This window comes from Fusarium verticillioides, chromosome 3, assembly GCF_000149555.1.
Source record: "Fusarium verticillioides 7600 chromosome 3, whole genome shotgun sequence".
Classification (NCBI taxonomy): Eukaryota; Fungi; Ascomycota; class Sordariomycetes; order Hypocreales; family Nectriaceae; genus Fusarium; species Fusarium verticillioides.
In genome coordinates this window covers 1,431,552-1,451,707 of record NC_031677.1, presented here as the reverse complement: position 1 = coordinate 1,451,707, position 20,156 = coordinate 1,431,552, and the positions used below count along the sequence as shown (strand labels likewise).

The window sequence follows — 20,156 nt, the reverse complement described above, 5'->3', positions numbered from 1 at the left end:
TTTCAATGAGACTTGTGTTCGCGCGCATGTGGAGATGGGACGACACGCTAGGATTTACGTTCTACTAGGTATGGTACGAAAATCAATGTACCTTTTTCTAATCACGTGAGGGCGGATCCAGTGTACCTTAACGAAGCAAAGCATAGCTCTCCAGAATAGGAACTAGCTCAATGGATCAATTCTATCTCCAACACTCAACCGCAACTTCTATTATAATATTCCCATCAACGTGCATAGAGAGGGCTTTAACTCATCCCCATGTCCAGACGATTTCCTAGATGAGTGCGACGCTTGTTGCATCATCAAATCAGATGTTTTCGACTTTCGGCCAGCCAACGCGGAGCCCGTCTCCAGCGTTCAATCCTTTTGCGACGAACTCTGAGAACAAAGGCAGCGCATTCGGAATTGATAGTACTGGTGACTCGTCAAAGACGAAGCGGACCAAGCGATCATCAGCATTTGGCGACCAGAGCGACAGTGAAGCAAAGCGCAAGGCCAATAAACCGTTCAAAAACAAGGATGCCAATCTGAGTGACGGAGGCGGCAGGAACAAGAACCGTAAAAGCGACGAAAAGAAGAAGAACACTGATCCCAAGAAAAACCCGTCCAATACTGCCACCTTCTCCAGGAAGCAAGCAGGACAAAACACGCGGAGTAATGGATTAACTCCTTTTGCGGCGACGCGTAACGAGTCGCGACCAACTTCATCATCAAGCGCCAACTCCGACGATGAGCCTATCCCCGATACCTACCATTCCGACGATCCGCAAGCGAAAAGGGTATACGAGCAACTGCGTAAAGATGGCATTCACCCACCCCAGTGGCCTTCACAGCCTGGCAATCCCAAGAACAAGGCTGAAGTGACAAAGTTCCGCGAGAAATACGAAACCTACCGCAATAAGGCGCGCGCATCTCTAACGAAGGCCGGACTGATCGATGACCCAGATAAGCGCAAAACTCTTCAGGATGCTATCGATTTCAAAGGCATCTGCGAGGACATGTGCCCTGAGTACGAGAAGATCACTCGAATTAATGAAATGGACGTTCATCAGCCCGAAAAGAATCCCAAGACTACATACGCAAACACACGTCGCATGGTGAAGAAGCTCGCTCGTTCCGCCGCTGGTCAAGAAGCGCCGTTACCTATGGACGTTCGATCAGTGCCGGCCCTCAAAAGGACATTGGACTATCTAATTGACGACCTGTTACGTGACGACGGCAACCTACCAGTCTTGCATGGATTTTTATGGGACAGAACACGCGCAATCCGCAGAGACTTCACCTTTTTTTCGTCACTCACCCCCGACGAAATGAAGATTCAGGTCTATGTTCTGGAGAACATCGCACGATTTCATGTTACGGCACTTCATCTTCTCACTCGAGACGGCAAAACACCCGAAGACTTCGTAGAGCAGCAGGAATTAGAACAGCTTGGGAAAGCCCTCTTGTCCCTCCGCGACGCTTACGATGATTGCAACGATCAGGGCATAAAATGTGAGAACGAGCCTGAATTCCGCGCATACTACCTCATATTCCATGCCTACGATTCGAACATTATAGAAACCTTGCAGCGTCAATGGAAACCAGCCCTTTGGAAGGATTCCAATGAGGTCCGTACGGCCGTCCTACTCGTTGAGGCTCTTCAAAATACCCAAGACTTTCACGGGCCTCTGAAGGATGCGCCGTCATTAGCCGCATCAGCGGCATATCAATCATACTTCAGAATAGTTGAGGATCCCAAAGTTTCCTACACAATGGCTTGTTTCGCAGAATGCCACTTTCCCAGGCTTCGTCGCGCTATCTTGGCCGCCATCAACAGAGGTCTCGCTCGGCCCAGGGAGACCTCCAAGGACGTCACTGCCGCTGTCTTGAACAAGTTTCTTCGTTTCGATACCATTGAGCAAGCTGTTGAATTTGCGGAGCTGCACAACATCGAATTTGGCCAATGCGATGAGGATCCGTCCGATGCCAGTCGCCAATACGCGAAATTGGACAGTCGTGGCTCTTTACCTCACCTTCGTCTTCAACACCAATTTTCTTACTCTCTTGTTGAAAAGAAGCGTGGCTCAAAATCGCTACCAGAACTGATACATCAAACAACCTATCAAAGCGCAAACCCTCCTAAGGCTGCAGTTAATGGTTCATCCCAAGAAAGCCTTTTTGTTCCAGAAACACAACCTACTCCCAACGAACCAACAATCCCTACTGGACCCAAAGCTACAACGCCAAACCCATTTGCATCCTTTGGCAAGCCCAGTGAACTCGGAGGGGATAATAAGTCTATCAATGGCAACTCAGGTAAGACCCCATTCCTACTGCTTAATTTGCGCCAAAGATTCTGCATCCCCTGGTTTTCTGCATGTTCGATTACGTGTAAAGACCTTTACTTTGCAGGCGAATAGGAAATCGCATTCAGCCGGAGACTCGACAGGCCACAGTTCTTGAGATTTACTAAGGACAACTCATTGGCTCGAGATGAACCACTGGAAATCTGGCAAAGACACGCCTAAACCACTGGTTCTGACGTTTGTATTCGCTTAGGGACTACAATCAACGGAACGGCCTCGATTAGTGCTTCTGGTTCGCAACAATCACCTCTCCAGAAATCCCCATTCGTATCTGGCTTGGCTTCGACAGCCAAGCCGCCTCCTGTCAACCCTTTTGCACCCACGCCATCTGCACTTCCGCAATCCTCCGTTGGCAATGTTTCTCATCTGGCAGCACCTACCCCTCAGCAGCCACCTGGATCCAGAAACAGGCCATTACCGAACCCGTTTGCCTCTTCTTTCAAGCCATCAACCATTTCGGAGGAGCAAGCACAGAGCAGTCCATTCAGTCAGGTTTCTGCCTCCAGTGAGAAAAAGACGGCAACAGGAACGACCTCCACCTCTCTACCAGCCACTACGACGGCCGCCTCAATAGAGAACACTTCCGGCAAAGGGATCACAGCAGACAAGCCGGAGCTCCATCCCGCCTCCGCGAAGCAACCTAGCATCAACATATTTCCAACAACGCCTCAACTGTCCTCAAGTCCCTTTACTACCGCAACACAAGCTCAAAAATCATCCACACCGAGCGAAAGTAATACCACATCACAACCGACGATACCCTCAGCAGCTTTCAGCCTGGACAAGACGCCTACCTTAAATGGAGAACAAGGCAAGCCAGCAACGGGCATCTTTGATACAAAACCCCAGTCCACATCAGCACCTCAATTCTCGTTCCCACCGGTTGGAACCTCGTCTTTGTCCCATCCTGCATCCAATGGTGATGGTTCCCAACTCTCAACAACCCCATTAACTTCACAAATAACAAAGGAGCACACCCCCCCTCCTAAACCACCATCGCCACCTCGTGACCTCTTGGGTGATTTCACCAGATGGTTCGTAACTGGCGATGACGGGCTCATGGACGAATTTCAAGCATTTATGTTGGATAACATACTACAAGGCGTTTATCGAAAATACGTCAAGGAGGAAGAAGCCAGGAGACAGAAAGAGGAAGAAGAGCAAGCCCTGGCTGAAGCACAAAACTTTCGCACATACAGCTTATCAGTCAGATACTTCTATCGCTGGAAAGAGATTGCGCGTGATCGTCGCTTGAGCCAGCTTCGTCGTAGCGGCCGAGAGCAGATGAGAGCCTACTATGAAGCACAGCGTGTAGCGCAAGCTAAGGCTCAACGAGAAGCTGCTCGCCAAGCTGCGCGAGAGCAGGCTGAAATCGCCGAGTTGAATCGACCAGAGGAGCTGAAGGACCTACTCAAACACAAGAAGCCAAGTAAGCGCCGTCAAGCAGCAGAAGAGGACGCATTGCTTGCTTCCGGTGTTCTATCTGGAATCAACAACGAGCAGGAAACTGTGGCCAAGATTGTGCGTAGAGCGCCATCCGCCACCAGCTCCATCTCCAGCAAACAATCGAGCTCATCTCTCGCAAGAAGTGGTTCAAAGACTAGAGCGCTTCGGCAACAGTTTGGTGATCAGTCGGCCACTTTCAGACGCTCGCTGCCTCCTATTGTTTCTCGAAACACCGAAAGTCCAGAGCCCAGTAATCGTGTCAGCAGAGTATCTGAACGCTGGCGACTCAAGGCTATGGGGATTGTGCAGATGCCTGATGGAACTGCTGTTCCTGAAAGGTTGGCGAACGAGATGCAGTACGGGAAGAAGCAGTCAACGGGTGGTATGAGCCCGCCCCAGAGTGGCTTTAACCGCCGGGCCTCCATAAGTGGCCTTGGCCATTCTGAAGAACGCCATCGATTATCGGGGTCACGAGGCACCGTCGATACCACCGAATCTGATAGTTCTGCGACGAACAAGAGAAAGCGGGCCACTGACGATGACGGCGAGTTAGCTCAAGATGACCAGACCAAAATCAGCTCGCATAAACGAGTAATGAGCGATGCGCAGACCCTAATCGACGAACTCCGTGCTATGAGGGGGGAGATGGAAGAGGGAGCGACTTGGTTCAAAGACCAGAATGACAGAATGCAGAGTGAACTGATCAGCAGAGGTTCGACACCCTGGGATCAAGATATATGAGGAAGTGTAGATAAAGAAGGAAAGGCTGCTGATAATGAGGATGGCGGTACCATCCAAAGTATATACTCCTGTGGTTGGATGGATGGAAGTTGCATAAGTACGCAACACTTGAGTCTTGCCGGTTACTCCGGACCTGTGTCAATATGAGGTGATGGCATGATTTAGAGCTGGTTGGGAAAGGCATTGCATTATATGGAGAAATGGTCAAGCAAATATACACACACGTCCGCATTTCAGTTCAAATCACATCACGCATTCGCTGCCTCTTGACTCATGTCTCATTACAGCGTCTCGCCGCTAAAACCCTATATACAAAGGCCCATATCCATAAGTACCGTGTCTGTTTACCCATGAAACTCGTCCGCTCAGACAAGACCAACATATATAAACATCGGTACGTAAGCTTACGACCGTCTGGCCTTTTTAGGTGGTGGATCAAAGACAATCCGAATATTCCGTGTTTCGCTGGGAGCTTGTGAATCTCTGGACTGCTTTTTCCTCAGAAAGCCTTTGCCCGAGCCATTAGTTGGTTGTTGCACCCAAGGATTGTTGCTATCGTGGCATTCACGTGGGAATGTAGCTGAACGGGGCGTTGTGATAGAGAAGCCAGGGCTAAACAGCGGGGATGTGATACCTGGTGTACTACATTGTGGCCCAGCTGAGTTTGACAACAGGGGAGCGTTTGTACAGCTTGACACACTTTCTGCTGGAGACGCATCTTCGCGATAGGGCGTGTGTAGAGGAGCTTTTGTGGGTGGCGGTTGCGGGATAGCGGTAGTGACAATGCCGAGTTTGTGGGTGTCGTTTAGATTCCTCACTGCACTACGTGGGTTCCAAAGTGCAGATTTTGACAGGTTTCGTTCTTCATCCATATAAGGGGGGAGGTCGTGGAAGCCAGGAGTTCTTGGTGTAACATGTGTCTGGCAACGGAACGAGAGAGAAGAGCGTCTGTTGCGTACAGAAAGCTTCTTGCGCTTCCGATGTTGCATGAAGATACAACCTGCAGAAATAAGGAGGAAAGCGGCGGCACCAACAGCAATGGCAGCAATTGAGGTGTTGGGAAGGTCATGGTTATCTCCTGGTGCAACTGAGGCAGATGGATCTACAATCGAGATGGTCCCCTCGCTGAAAACAGTGTCATTGAGCCCTACAGGGGTTCCTGGCTTGGGACGCTGTTGGCATCCAGCACTGAGGGCAACAAGGACTAGACAAAGAGATGGTTAGATGGATCAAGCAGCCGGGTTAGGGAACGGCTCACAATTCGATATGATTGTCTGGGAGCTATCCGCCTTGACACATGCCTGGCATTTATCAACCGCATCGCCGAGCATCGCTTTGTCATCAGTGTCACAGTAATCATACTGTTCTCTATCGTTGGGTTCCGTAATGCCTTTCTTCAGAGCATTCCCGATGGGGCCACAAGCTTCAGATGTGATACAGGGGCCGGAACTGATGCCGGTTGCATTTGGGTAGCCAAAGATACAGTAGTCAAAAGAGTAACGCATGTTGTCTAATCGTGCAAAAGTCAGATCATGTTAAACAGTTGAGTTCTTAGCATGACTTACACAAGAACCAATCTTGGTCACTTTCGTCGCCCTGCTTGAAAGCACTGTCCTGCAAACAAGCCAGACATCTTTGGAACTTCTGGCCTGCTGCCTTCCTCTTGAAGTCGTCATCGTCGCAGACAATCTCGCTGCCACGGGTTTCGTAGGAATTGGGATCTGACCGGTCAAGGCAGAACTGGGAACAGGGAGAGTTGGGCGTGACTTGTAGAGCCGAGACCGGCGTCCAGAACAAAAAGAAAGAGACAATAGAAAATAGGAGCATCATGGAGGTCCGCTGTGGTGTTTAATGTTTCAAAAAAGAAGGTCGCTGTTTCGATAAGCGACATGAATATTTTGATGGGTATCAAGGTCGATCTGAGTGAGGCCAGGCCAGCTGTGAAACAACTCGATTCGAAGGGTCAAGAAACGGTATTAAAGGAAAATGAATATGGTGGGTTGGTATACCAGATACCCTTGTTACAACATGTTGGTAGTCGTCGTTAAATAGAAGGACATAGCAATTCAACACAAATAGGAATTAAAGGCGCCGTTTGAATGAGTGAACGAGCGAGGAGTAGAAAGGAACGAGAAGTGGAAATCTGATGCGAGGATTCTTGAGAACAGAAGAGAAGTAGAGAAGCGAGCTGCAGCCCTTCTGCATATTAACTACCTAACCTAGTATACCTAAGTTCCCTATGGATAGTGCGAAGAGAAAACGAGAACGTGGGTGTCGTTCTCCAATCTCCATCACTCGATCGAGAGCTGCAGATGCAACGCCATGCACCACACTTCACCGCACTAAGATGCATACTCTGCCCTATATTGCATATTGCTAGACTCAGCTGGTGTTGGCCAAGGATCGAATGCAACCGAAAAGGGGGGTCTGGGAGCCGCGCTATGGCTCCCAATCACCCAATTCTCGGTTCAGGAAGTACCGCCAACTTGTCCGTGCCGCATCGATCCATGCTTGTGATAGGAAGCAACTGTTCCCCGGGCGGTATCGAGGTGGCCCAAGCAGCGAACAAGGATTGAGGGTTATGTAGTTGGGTGGTGAAGATGGCTACGGGCGCTTAAGTTGTATGTATGAGACATAGAAAGGGTGGTGAACTGTGGTGAACTGAGACATACCAGACAGAGTCTGTTTACGGAAGATTTTCTGTGGCCTCCCTCATTGGTTCGTGCCTGGAAGTGTCAAAAGGTGGTCCTTACAAGCAGCGAATCAGAGACAAGGAAAGCGGCAGTGTAGTTCAGGGCGGTTATTAGCCTTAGGGGCCCAAGCAGCCCCAGCGCTTAACTAATAAGGCTGGCTCATGGCTGTAGCCGTCACCACCAAGTTCATTCATCATCATCATCATCATCACATCCATCACACCTGCGAACATGCCTGGAAACGACTACGAAGAAAAAGCGCATATGAAATGAATCAATTTGAAATCTAATCTATAAGTTTAACCAAAAAACCGCCCCAAAAACACCAAAACTGCCAAAGATTTGCTTCTTTCTTGTCAAGGCATCACAACTGTCGCCTCTCGATGCCGGTTCTTTCTTTTTCTACTCGTATTCAAGTCCATATCCAATGGCATACATACATCTCTTGCCCTTCCCGCACCACGCATGAAACACCATGAACTTTCCGTTTTCCGAACTTGTGCCTCCACCGGGACCTTTCAGGCCCAGAGTTGGTGTCTTGAGAAATGGAGCTTTCCCCCGCCTGTAAGGGCCCTCGACCCGGTCACCAATGGCATATTTGAGATCGTAGGCATCGCTTGTGTACATGTGGCTACTGAAGAAGAGCAGATACTTGCCCTGTTCAGTCCGTACCAGACTTGGAGCCTCAACAAGGGGCCCATCCTCGGAGGCGATCCGGTCCAGGATGTCCACAGGTTTGCCGATCGGTGTGGAGCCGTCCTTTGTCGAGACCTCTTGGAGTCGGATGGGAGTTCCCGAGTCGTTGTTGAGAGCGTTGCCATCGACTTTATAGACGACATATCGTTTGTTTGTGGACTCGTCAAAGAAACCCGCCGGGTCGATTGCGCCGCCTTCGTCACGTGGACAGGCGAATGGTTCAGGGTCCATTTCATATGGACCGGTGATGGTTTGGGATCGTGCAACTCCGATACAATGTCCACCTTCAGGAAGTTCTCCAGAAAAGTACATTATATACGAGTCCTCCCCAAGTTTCCGCACGTCAGGGGCCCAATAATTCCTGCCAATCGTCCATCCATGTCCGGGGAGGGCATCTTGCTCGAGATGAGTCCACTCGCCCATGAGATCATCTGCCACAGCAACCTGGATGTGGTAACCACCACCGCTTGTTGCAAAAGACACCCAGTGGCCGTCTCGGTCTTGAACGAGGCATGGGTCGGGGAAGTTGATATCTAGTCGTGGGGAGAAAGAGTTGCCGCGACGTTTATGTCTTCGATTTAAGTGCTGCTTTGGTGGTGGCAATATGAAAGGTCGAAGAACAGGAGCCGATGTATTTGTTGGTAGGGCTGATGCAGTGTCGAAAATAGAAATTGTGAGAATGAAGAAGATGATTCGCCTCCAGAGGCTCGATGAAGCGGACATGACGGGCATATCCTATGAACTCAACCTTTTCTGGGACGCTGGCACTGCAGCATATAAATCGTTCAGCTGAGCCTCAATCTCGGTATCAGTTAATCCCGATGTCATGTATAGTCGATCACCTGGGTCCGAGGAAAGCTGAGGCTAAGTGATCAACACGGTCTGACGTTGAGTTGTGAATCCTTGACCCAGATGAGAACTTGGCAAGTATTTATATCCCAAGGAAAAAACAGACTTTGCAGAAGAAGGCTTTGAGTCGAATATGCCTGCAAAGTGTAGATAGGCTTCTGATTCGATGGCAGGGTCTCGTTGAGAAGTATTCTCGATATGAGCAACTCTGATTGATCTCTGGGGGAAGAAACTTTTGATATCGGAACCTTGGACGAGCAAACGCACAGCTAAACTCCGAGTTTTCCTCACTTTATACTTCTACTCTTACAGCCACAGGCCAAGCCATGGGACCTACTTCACTACTTACTTCGTGACCCTCTTTGCCATCACGCCAATACGCTCTCATGCAGGACAGAAACAGCCAACTAGACGCTCTCTTGACAACACTTTAATCTTAAGGCGATCCCTGATCTTAATAGGAGTAGGCAAAAGAAGGGACCCAAATTTCAGCCAGTACAAGTAAACGCCCAAGCCGGGATATCCCTCGCCGTTATGCTGTGCCATGCGCTGGCTAACAGAGTTGCAGCGACTTGAATCCTCTGCTTAGCGAACAGCTTGCTGCGGTGGAAGTCCACTCCTTCAACTATGAAACAGGGACAGCTGTTACTCGAGATGCGTTGCTGGAGCCTGATTCGTCCAGTGTTTCCACCCAGGTCCAATGTTTTGTTTGGCCAAGACTGGTTCCTTTTTGATCTGCGACTAATACGACAACGGTTGGATTGTTACTCGACCGTACGTACCAGGGACTTTGCATTGTTCCTCCTGTGGAACCATGACTCAACTAAGACTACCTTATGCTCTCACTCATTTCGTGCCCAGAAAATGTGTCATCATACTTACAGTAGCCTCATGACAACACATGCATTGCCCAGATTTGATGGACGTTTCATGACGATGGGACCTCAGATCGGATTTCAACAATACCGTAACACCAAGAGCCACCGTATTACGTGACCGCTACATTATGTGTCATTTGTTAGTGTACCCAAACTACGCATCAGTTCTTACACACAGCGGTCACAAGCATAAACTACGGCAGATAGACATGATTCAACCTCATACATTCACAGGTCCTAGACAGACGGTTCCCACAGAGACATGCAGTAGTTTTATCGTGCTTTGCATTGAGTGCCTCGCATCTACTCCTACCAGGATTTTCGAACCAAAAACGCCATAATAACCCCCAAAAACAATTTCAAGCAGCCAAAAACGGTACTAGAACAAGAATATGGTACAGCAAGCACACCTCTCCTTGCCAGCAGAACCTACATCTCGGGTATCAAGATCTGCCTTCAGGTTTTGGCCCATACCCAAACTTGGCCTGGATTCCATTAGTCGCTGTCGCTGTCCATAACCTCGCCCTTGGCAGCCTTCTTAGCAGCCTTGGCCGCCTTCTTCTCTGCCTTTCTTCGTTTGCGCTCAGCCTTCTCTTCAGCGGTCTCGCCATCGTGCTTCTTGCGCTTCTTGTCCTTGCTGTCATCAGCAGCAGGTGAAGAGGGAGTGGCAGCCTCCTCCATAGGAGTATCCTCAGCCTCGGAAGCCTTGGCAGGAGCGGCGGCGGCGGCGGCGGCAGAGGCATCGCTGGTGCTGAAATCCTTGTATTCGGAGCTCCACTTGGCAGGAGTGGCATCGTTAGGACGGCCGTACTTGTCGAGTTTGCCGTCAGCCTTGAGCTTCTTTTTCTCAAGAGCAACAGGGCCAAGACCCCAGCGGCGGGGGTAGAGGTCGCGCTCCATGATACAGCGCTTGACCTTGGCAACGACACCGTGATCGCAGGTGGACATCTCTACAGTGGACATCTGAGCGATACCTAGAGCAATGGCTTCACCCTTGGTGGTCATAAGGACAACTTCCTCATGATGCTCAATGGCAGACTCTGTCAATGAATCAGTAAATTGCAACATGAATTATCGTTTGAGGACTTACCGTATCGAAGAAGACCGGGAAGCATGAGCTTGGCACCATAGCAGACAGCGTTAACGGCACTGTCCTTGACGACAAGTCGCTTGTAAGAAGTCAGGAGAGTCTCAAGAGGAGAGATGACCTTGCGAAGGTAAGACTCGTCGCGAGTGTTGTCCATTTGCCACTGGGCATCGAGAACATCGTGGAGAGTGACCAAGCCCTTGGACTCATCCATGGCACCACTGCGGACACGTCGAAGCTCCTGCATGTGGCCACCGACACCGAGAAGAAGACCCAAGTGGACACAGAGGGTTCGGATATAAGTACCGGCCTCGCAGCTGACCCAGAAGACACCGAGGTGTCGGTCGTTGTCGAACTCGATAAGCTTGCTCTCGTGAATGGTTCGGATACGAAGCTGGCGCTTGACGGCAGAGATCAGAGGGGGTCGCTGGAAGAGCGCACCGGTGAGAGTCTCGAGAGCGCGGGCGAACTGGGCCTGGCCGCCGGGCAGCTTATCGTGAAGGCGAATGACAGCCACATATTCCTTTCCGGCACCCTGCTGAGACTTGACAAGACGAGTGGCACGGTCAATGCAAACGATCAAGCAACCAGTGACCTTGGGATCAAGGGTACCACTGTGTCCAGTCTTTTCGCATCTATAGGTAATATCGTTAGCAGACAGTTCGACTTGGACGCGCACTTTGACGCGATACTCTTGGTTGGAAATTTTTCGTACCGCAGAATGCGCTTGACCCAAGCGACGACCTCGTGGGAAGAAGGGTTAGAGGGCTTGTCGAGGTTGATGACACCAGAGCTGATGTATTGCTTAAGATCGCGCTTCAGGGGAGAGCAGCCATTGGGGATGGGAGTGAAGTGGCCTGTTCGGACAAGGACTGCAAGTTTTGAAGATTATGGGTTAGTCTTTGAATCTCAAAGAAATGGTCAATTGAGGCTCTACAAGCCACCAGAAAATATCAAAAACGCGCTTTAATCATCGAATTGTATCAGAAAACTCACGCTTGTCGTAGTTCTTGAGCAGCAGAGGCCACTGGCTGGTGTCGAGAGAAGGAGTGGTCGCCTGGGGCTTGATGGTGTACTCCTCCTCCTCTGTCGTCGTCTTCTTGACGACCGCGACGTCCTTGGACATTGTGAATGGAATGTAGTTTCCCTTTTGGAAATTGTGTGATATACCGGGTGAAGCGCGGCAGGTGCTTCTTTGCGACAGGAGGGAAGAAACGGAAGGTGCGAGTCGTTGGTTTCCTCAGTGTCTTGCCCGGTGTTGTTGGAAGCTTCCAAATTTTTTTTTCTCTGGTCGGATTTCATTGTGGGGACCGAAGGAAGCTGCGACCGGTGTGTGGCGGCAATTGAGCACTAATCCTGTTTTGGTTACCTCGGCTGCTTTTAGCCACAGCAGCCACCGGATCTATTCGACCAAGTCATGTTCTCATGCTCACTCATCCGGCAGACATCACAACAGTAAGACTTCAACGATATGCCTCAGGATACTGGCTGACTTTCAGTGGAAACTTTCAAGATTAGGTGGCTCTAGCTACTTAGACTGCCCTGCGCATCACATCATCCTGCAAGTGCAAGTCCGCAATGGAGCTATATACACATATTTATTTCATTCAGTTCAAATCGTGACATTTCAATAGTGGTATCACCATCCTTCAACGCCAAGCTAACGAGAGAAAAATACAGAGCGACAACTATGTTATCAGGCTCGTAGCACAGTCGAGCCTACGGCTCACGATCCATTCGGCCATTATCTTCGTGATGTCCATACGGGTTAGGGTATCCGTATGACTGATTCATATGGGTGATCCCTTCTGGAAAGTAACCCGGCTGCGGAGCAATCGTGCGACTCGACTCTCCATAGGGATTGATGCCGGTCTGATATATTCCTATGCCCGCATGAGGATTTTCCACGGGTGTCATCTCATACTCTTCCCCTTGGAGGCCCTTGCCTTTGGAGTTGCCTGAGTTGACAGAGGAGTCATCTCCGCCCAAAGCAACTCCTATCTGAGAGCTGCTTGGATCTGGTTGATACATCGAAGGGAACATTTGGGGAAATTGTGCTTGGCTGTTCATCGCCGGAGTCATCTGTTGGTTGGGGGCCATGACTGGCCAGTGAGCAAGCTTGAGTTCAGTTGCGCTGACGGGACTGTTATACTGCGAGGCGTATGGAGACACATGGTGCGGAAACAGATGCTCGGATCGGACACTAATTGGCGATTCGTCCCAGCTTCTCAGTGGCTTTTGGCTGAGAGGAGTGTCGCGAGTTTCGCGAGGGATAGTCAGTGGAGTGGGCCAGGAATTGTTGTGTTTCGTTTCCAGCATGCTGAGGAATGCCCTTCTTCGTCTCCTACCACGCCAGATGATACAAAATCCAAGGACAAATAAGATGGAGGCCACCCCTCCAGCGGCGATGCCCACCTTGGCACCGAGACTAATAGGGCCCTGGTCGAGCCATTCTGGGTTCACGGAAGCAACTGGCGTGGGCTCTGTGACATTGACGTCGTCTCTAGAGAATATGCTTCCTTCTGTAGAGACCAAGGTACCAGGCTGTGGTTTCTGTTCGCATCCAGCTTGAAGAACAGTAATAACTGCTTATGGTTAGTGTATGAGCCAGAGAGGGAATTTATTGTCAGCAGACGTACAATTGGCAAGGAAATGGTTATCGCCTGCTTGGAGGCACTCGGTACATCCGATAAAATCAGCTGTGTCGTGAACAGGCCAATTATCACAATAGTCGTAGCTTTCGACGTCTGAGGATAAGTTGCGGTATACTATAGCGTTACGGAACGGCCCACAGGCTTTTCTGTCGAGTATTAGATAAAAGTCGGGTACAAAGGAAGGACATCACTGACGAGGTCAAACAAGGTGTGTCTATTGTGTTATTGTTATCAGGGATTCCGAAGAGGCAATACGAGGTTGCGTAACGCAAGTTGTCTAGAGATGGTCAGTCCTCGGCTTTCATGCTGAAACGCAAGATCTCAACCTACAGAGGTAGTATTCCTGGTCTGTTTGATTGTTCTTTGTAGTGTAGTCGCTGCTTTGCTCACACGTCAGGCACTGTTGAAACACAATGCCTGCGCCACTGGTATAATCGCCTTCCTGGCAGACGACATCATCGTTTGTAGTCGCATCGAGAACATTGCCACATACTGTTCCACAGGGAGAATTGTCTGCGACGAGAATTGCGGCAGCTGGACCGAGCAGGCTCAGGCTTGTTGTTGTCAATGTTAAACCACGCATCGCTGGTGAAGCCGGCGGCAAGTTGTAAGGCCGAGTTGTTGATGACCTTCAGTGGAAGTACCAGCTTTACCAGCTTGGCCGTCGGTAAGAAGCCAGGCTGAAGAGAACGGTGTCCGATGGAGGGGATGTGTCCGATGTGTTACACCAGATGATAGGTGAAGTAGAGTTTTATCTGCGCGCGCAGTAGGACGAAGTTTGCCGCCTTTGAAGGATCCTTGAGGGCCGGTTGACTGTCGGCCGCGTCTTATTCTTATATCAGGCCCGGTCGCTTCTCAGGGCTCAGAGACGTTGTGACATGTGTGACACATGCCATGGGCCAGCCGCGCCTCTTGTGTCTGGCGCGGAAAATGAAGTGATTGTGGGGGAATCTGCTGTTCCAGCGCGGCTGTAGGTATGCAGAAGTTGTGCCAGAGAACAAGTCAATGTGAACGATGCAAGTGACAAGTTGAAATGCCGTTGGTGATGAAAAGTCAAGAGAGCGTCAACTGCACCGCTATGGTTGCAGAGGCGCATATGTAGAACTACAGGCAGTTCATGTCTGATTGGGGCCAAGGTTCCACCTCTCTTCTCCCTGCCTCCACATCCTCGAGAGGTGATAGCTGCTTTGTGGTAAGATTCGACCATGATCCTTGCTGGGATTGGTCGGCATCTGCGGCGCGGTCTGTTCTTCATCCCAGTCTACCAGTCTCAAATTGTGGTGGTGTTGAGAGAGGATGGTATATGAGGGGAACCAGCCACTCACAGTCGCTATCACGACAACCGCCAACCCCATCGAAGCCATGCTGCAAGGCCCCTGGTTCTTTCACACTAGCCCCGGCGGCTACAGGCTCAAATGATTGACTGTTGACCATCCAAACCACATCCACTCGAATCGCTCGGTCTACCGCCCCTCTCACGGCATTTCGGATACTGGCCTCTACGGCACCTATCACCGCACATCGATAGTGACTTGAGGCTTTGATTTCCTATGAGCCGCAAGTGCTGAGTCTATAGACTCTGTTTTTGATGTCACCAGTATTGCATGATGTCCTTTTCGATATACCGGATTGAATGTGGTTATTTGCAAATATGTACTGGGTTTTTGTGAGTTTGAGCGAGTTTGTGTTGTAAGCAAAGGTATCTTACTGGCTTTGTGGCCCACATGGTAACGGAGGTGAAAGAAAGCCATACTCTGTACAAGCTTACCATTTCTCTCCAAAGTGTTCAATTTTAAGAAACTTGTCCCTTAGGCATTGCACCACTCACTCCAACTGTCTTAATTACTCAAGCATCCATGGAACCTCAGAGAGTGTGTAAGTTCCCATAGCTTCGGCGGCCTCATCGCAATCTCGGCCCCACCTCGTTCCGGAGCTCTTGGCTTCTGGATCGAAGCTGTCTTCACGGGTATCGGTATTTGGTATAAAGTATCTGACGCTCACGCAAGCCAAATACATCTTGAACCTGATCGCTATCTCATTTTCTCAGTTAAATATTCACAAATAAGGTTTTGCAAGAAGCTTTATGGATTAGGTACTGATAAGCTTTCCATATAATACAGCTTCAACACGAACAACCCTTGGATAATGTTTACGAGCAATGAGCTCAGTGGCTGTGGCTTCCTGGTTTCAATTCTGATGTTTATGTTTTCTTTATTCAGCTGCTATCCAGTGTCATTATCTACATACTGCGTAAATGCTAAATGCCTACTCCAAAGCTCGCCCACTATTTCAACGTCGCGAAACAAAGAAAATTTTGTGAGGGCCAAGTCTCCAGTGAACATAAGAATACCATATCCCCCACCCAAAAAAGAGTACATGAACACCCATCTAATGCTAGCAAAGGCCAGTGGGTTGTCATAAGTCCTTCATCCCACCTCAAGACGGTTGTTATAGCCATCCACCATTCAGGATCCTTGTTGAGTCAACAGCATCCATGATAAGGCTATTAAGTGTGCCTCCCCTACCATTGAGTTCATTGCAAAGTACAAACAACGCTGACATGTGTATCGTGAGGTAGAGAAAGTGAGCGAGAAAAGAGTATCAAAACAAAAGCCAAAAAGGGCTCTGAGCTGGGTTGGCTACCCAGGCAGATGTTTATGCCACTTGGACAGTGTCTGCTTCAGGAAGAGAAGCCGGAGGTATGTCAAAATTGTTGAGGTTATTGATGAGTGATGGGTCAACTTCCAAATCCTCACTTTTGAAAACCATAGCTTTGGGAGTGCTGGGATTAAAAAACGATGGTGTGGCGGGAGACCGTCCAGGAGTCGAAATAGTTTGCAACGTCTCCGCAAATGACCCTGAGTCGCTGGCCTCTCCAACTTCATTGGTTACATATTCGTGGTTTTTGTCCTGTGGTTTTTCGCCGGGTCCGGGTGTGGTCAAAGGCGCATAATCTAGTTGTGGAGTTGGCTCATTTGTCGAATTATTGCTTCGTTCGACGATGGCACTCGCAGTGGATACAGATGCAGGAGCAGAGTCAGTCCTGTCTGGTGGCGATGAGCTTATTGGCCTGACAGTAACAGGTCTCGAAGCATGATAGTCCATTGGAGGTGCGCTTTCAGTGTGGCGGTTCCCACTTGCAGAAGGATTTCGTCCGTGAACAGGGCAATTAGGACAGACAACGGATTCTACTCGCTCAAATCCACGAGGGAGATTATCGTGGGAGGGCATGCGACCATGCTGACCCGACGAGGTTCTCCTTGTTCGAGATTGTCGTCCTCGTGACCGGTGCTGGCTCGTTCTGCTATGCAGTAGCTCGTTGCGAGTCGAGTCTCGAGAAGAGGAACGTTCCGCGGTCGGCATCGTCAAATCATAAGCTCCATTTGTTGCCAGAGGCTTGGGCTGTGGCATTCGACCACGGCTTGCTGCGCGTTGAGTCGTATTGGCCGGATCAGCCGCTGTTCTAGCCCGCTCGCCGCTGATGGTCTGAAGAACATCGTCAAGGTTATTCAGTGGCTCCCCGCGGATTTGATGGCCTCCCCGTGAAGGCGGTCGACCCGCACTATAGTTGTTGTTGTTCCTGAATAGACTCGGGCTTGCAGCTATTGGTATCATATGATCTTCTGTTGGTGGAATGATGGCAGACCTAGGGCGAGTGTTGCTGCGATCTCTCAGATGAGGCCAGTCGTGAGCACGCAAGCCGTTTGCAGACTCAGATCTTAATCTGCTGGCAGACTCGGCACGCTGAGAGATTCCCTCAAGATGCTGTGTAATAGCATTACTGATATCACGATCTTCAAGTGCTGAATCAGATCTTTCCCTTGTTCCCGTACGGCTTGCGTTTCGGGACTTTGGGGATGGTGGTCTGGCAAAACTGGCATCATGCTTTGTCGGTGATTTCGCTGTCCCCCTAGATGCCCGTGAAGATCTAGAGGCTCTGGATGCCTCAGATGATTCGGATATAATTGTTTCATTGGTTCTGTTCGACGAAGTATTTGACAGGGGACTGAATGCTCTCAGATCCTTCGGGGTTGCATTGCTCTGGCTGCGGTTTTGTAATGTTCCAGTACTGAGGGGTCGTATCTCGCCTGTGATTTCTGACCAGGGAAATGGTTCTGGCTTCCTGCCCACCGCAGTAGCGGGTGTCCAGCTAGCGGAATCGGGAGGCATCCAAAACCGCGGACCATCTAATGGGGACATTCCATCAAGGGACAAGGGTGTTCTTCCATCATCTGGAGAAGCAACGGTAAATTGATGACTGTATGGATGATCTTTGAGCTTGAAAGTGTTCGTCGGGTAGCCGCTGAGAGGAGCTGCGCTATTAGGGTACGGCGTACTATCTTCTGGTGGGCGTGTCTGTACAGTTGCATTGGATGCCTGAGACATATTAGATCGCACTGATCTTTCTGATCTCAGAGATGCAGCGCTGATGGGATGATCTGGCGGATACTGGTGAGGGAGAATGGGAGGCGATTCGGGAATGATGAGCCTGGGTCGCACAGACATGGGTGTTGGACTAGGCGCCGATGGTGTAGGAATGTTGAGACTATCTGTGCCAGGAGAACGAGCCGAGTTGCTCATAACCAATCCTGGGGCAGGCGGAATAGTAATCGTTGGTGCCTGTCGTCTTCTCGTAGAGTCATGAGACCCGTCTTTCGGCAGAGTACAGCGTTGTGACATAGAGGAGATGTGATGCCCTAGTGCGGTTGAGCCTGAAGGATGCGAACTGGCCACGCTATTCAAGGAACTTTGGGTCTGGACGTCTTTCTTCGAATCCTCTGAGGAATGGCGGACTTCATTGGACCGGGGATTGTTGGTCTCATCATTTCGTTGCAGTCTTCCCGGTGCCTCCATGCCAGCGCCTCGTGGGTCCGGGCGATAGACAAGTTTTGCGTAAGGTGAGTTATTGGTGTCGACGACCAGCAACTCTTTTTCCCCACGTCCTAAAAGACCGTAAACTCTAACCTCGCCGTCCTGGATACCGATGACTGCACTGGTACCGGCATATAGAGCCTCATCCTCATTCCCTGTGCGATTACAGAATACAACAATAATCTCATCTTCATTCTCTGCGCGAATGAGAGGCTCAAGTCGAGTAACCCAATAAGTAAGTGTTTCCATGTCAGGTTCGTTGGGCATGCGGGTAAACCGACGAGGATCCTCTCTGGTATTCCAGGCCATAGACACAATGACGAGATTTGACTCTACTTCGAGGATATGATAGGCAAATTCGAAGGCATGCCATGGCGCTTCAAACTTATAGGGACTGTTCGACGGTCAGTAAGTCACCCAATGCATCTCACGCTTCTTCTTGCCACATACTTTAAGTCCATGCCTATCCAAAGTGGTCAGTATAGTCCTAGGCAAGAACCAGAGAAGAACTCACAGATTCCTATTGAGGTGTTTCCCAGTCCAGGAATGAAGCCCTCGTAAAACCCTTGCCCTCCTTCTAGTGCCCAGGTTTCATCTGTTTGGTATAAAAAGGATTTCCGGTAGTTCGCTATTGTCTCTCCATCCCCATTGACGACAATGACAGAGTTATAATATTCAGGACCTGTAGGCCACTTTGGTGTGACGTCGACTTTCTCAGGGTATCCAACCGTCACGGTACAGTTGTATTTGAGGGCGATGGTCCTGGCCCAGAGAGACGTGATGCCGGAACCAGAGGGCTCAAGAAAAGGAGCAATATCGTGCAGTGATTTGAAGTTGTACCCTTCTCAAGTTGTTAGCATCGCATAGTCAAGAGTCTGTAGAACAGGATGGTGAAGGAAGTCAACAGAAATCAATCAACTTCATCCACTCTAAATAAATTACCAGAGAAAGCCAGCTCGGGCAACACAAGGAGATCCAGATCATCTGGGTTTGCCCTCGATAATACTGAATCCGCACGATTCAAATTATTATCGACATCTCCCACCTGGGGCGCAAACTGCAAGCACCCAATTCTCATGACTGCGATTGCGCTGAATTGTCGTTTGTGAGTAGATGCGACGCTGAAATGAATGAAGACCCCGCAATGGCGACACGTCTCTCGTGCTGAAAAAGACCTTGGGCTGGTGAGGCCCGGAGCTGTAATAAGCTCAACGAGCAAAGCAGCCGAGAATGCAACAACAAGAGAGAAAATACAAATGACGAAAAAACCAAAATATAGAAAATCATCAACTAAAGGGGAGGAGGAGAAGAAGGATGGCAAAAATAATCGTGGAGAACGCCCACCGTGTTAGGCACAGGTCGAGGAACCAACGGGTATATCTATGACAGTTGGGGGCTGGGCAAGTCCTTGACAATCAAAGGGAAGGCCACTAGACCGGTGCCGCATGTAAGCTCAGGAATCACCCGTCACTCCCATGGGCTCAGCCTTAACGAGAGTGTTCGGAGCTATTGAGTGACAAGGGTTACAAGATTGGCGCTGAGAGGAGCCTCAATGATCCTCCCTGTCTAGGTATACTGTGTGCCAGTTCAGGGCCTCAGCAGAGCTTCGCGGGCTGCTAAACACACATCGCATGGTGATTTAATTGCTCCCTGAAGCGCTCGACCCCCGCCAGCTGCCAGCAACGGGCGCATCTACCAGAAAACGGGGCCCAATGGACGGTAAGCGTTAAGCGCCCAACAACCCCGCGACAAGGGTTCGGGCCTGGTCCTCCCGCATTCCCGGAATCTCTATACCATATCTGGGTTTCGCTTGGTTGGTCTCGAATTGATGTCACTGGTCAGTGTTGTCTTCGTGACAACCCATTTCTGAGCATGGCTGCATGAGTAGGTAG

General features: G+C 50.0%; 6 protein-coding genes across 8 annotated transcripts; 1 reads left to right on the top strand and 5 right to left on the bottom strand.

Moving 5' to 3' along the window:
- Positions 1 to 278: 278 nt before the first annotated feature.
- Positions 279 to 4,535, top strand: FVEG_07966 (hypothetical protein; the record flags this gene model as incomplete). The annotated part of the gene is made up of 2 exons (XM_018896707.1): positions 279 to 2,298; positions 2,542 to 4,535. The coding sequence occupies 2 exons, from the start codon at positions 279 to 281 to the stop codon at positions 4,533 to 4,535; spliced, it is 4,014 nt and encodes a 1,337-aa protein (XP_018754221.1).
- Positions 4,536 to 4,702: 167 nt separating this feature from the next.
- FVEG_07965 (hypothetical protein) lies at positions 4,703 to 7,221 on the bottom strand. Its single transcript, XM_018896706.1, has 3 exons — positions 6,101 to 7,221; positions 5,794 to 6,045; positions 4,703 to 5,739 (listed from the first exon to the last, which is right to left on the bottom strand). Exons 1-3 carry the CDS (start codon positions 6,363 to 6,365, stop codon positions 4,940 to 4,942), a joined length of 1,317 nt encoding a protein of 438 aa, XP_018754220.1. The 5' UTR covers positions 6,366 to 7,221; the 3' UTR covers positions 4,703 to 4,939.
- Positions 7,222 to 7,630: 409 nt separating this feature from the next.
- FVEG_07964 (hypothetical protein) lies at positions 7,631 to 8,647 on the bottom strand (the record flags this gene model as incomplete). The annotated part of the gene is made up of 1 exon (XM_018896705.1): positions 7,631 to 8,647. One exon carries the CDS (start codon positions 8,645 to 8,647, stop codon positions 7,631 to 7,633), a length of 1,017 nt encoding a protein of 338 aa, XP_018754219.1.
- Positions 8,648 to 9,847: 1,200 nt separating this feature from the next.
- On the bottom strand, positions 9,848 to 12,027 carry FVEG_07963 (centromere/microtubule-binding protein cbf5). The gene is made up of 4 exons (XM_018896704.1): positions 11,735 to 12,027; positions 11,454 to 11,610; positions 10,742 to 11,373; positions 9,848 to 10,691 (listed from the first exon to the last, which is right to left on the bottom strand). Exons 1-4 carry the CDS (start codon positions 11,862 to 11,864, stop codon positions 10,147 to 10,149), a joined length of 1,464 nt encoding a protein of 487 aa, XP_018754218.1. The 5' UTR covers positions 11,865 to 12,027; the 3' UTR covers positions 9,848 to 10,146.
- Positions 12,028 to 12,220: 193 nt separating this feature from the next.
- On the bottom strand, positions 12,221 to 14,707 carry FVEG_07962 (hypothetical protein). Its single transcript, XM_018896703.1, has 4 exons — positions 13,723 to 14,707; positions 13,588 to 13,669; positions 13,378 to 13,538; positions 12,221 to 13,323 (listed from the first exon to the last, which is right to left on the bottom strand). Exons 1-4 carry the CDS (start codon positions 13,973 to 13,975, stop codon positions 12,458 to 12,460), a joined length of 1,362 nt encoding a protein of 453 aa, XP_018754217.1. The 5' UTR covers positions 13,976 to 14,707; the 3' UTR covers positions 12,221 to 12,457.
- An 865-nt stretch (positions 14,708 to 15,572) lies between these two features.
- Positions 15,573 to 19,749, bottom strand: FVEG_07961 (hypothetical protein). Of its 3 annotated transcripts, XM_018896701.1 has the most exons (5): positions 19,207 to 19,675; positions 18,779 to 19,105; positions 18,715 to 18,727; positions 15,918 to 18,658; positions 15,573 to 15,865 (listed from the first exon to the last, which is right to left on the bottom strand). In XM_018896701.1, exons 1-4 carry the CDS (start codon positions 19,340 to 19,342, stop codon positions 16,048 to 16,050), a joined length of 3,087 nt encoding a protein of 1,028 aa, XP_018754215.1. In that variant the 5' UTR covers positions 19,343 to 19,675; the 3' UTR covers positions 15,573 to 15,865; positions 15,918 to 16,047. The 3 variants fall into 3 exon arrangements, with proteins under 3 accessions (XP_018754215.1, XP_018754214.1, XP_018754216.1); XM_018896700.1 differs by having other exon boundaries at positions 15,573 to 18,658; positions 19,207 to 19,749; XM_018896702.1 differs by having other exon boundaries at positions 15,573 to 18,658; positions 18,779 to 19,749.
- Positions 19,750 to 20,156: the final 407 nt, after the last annotated feature.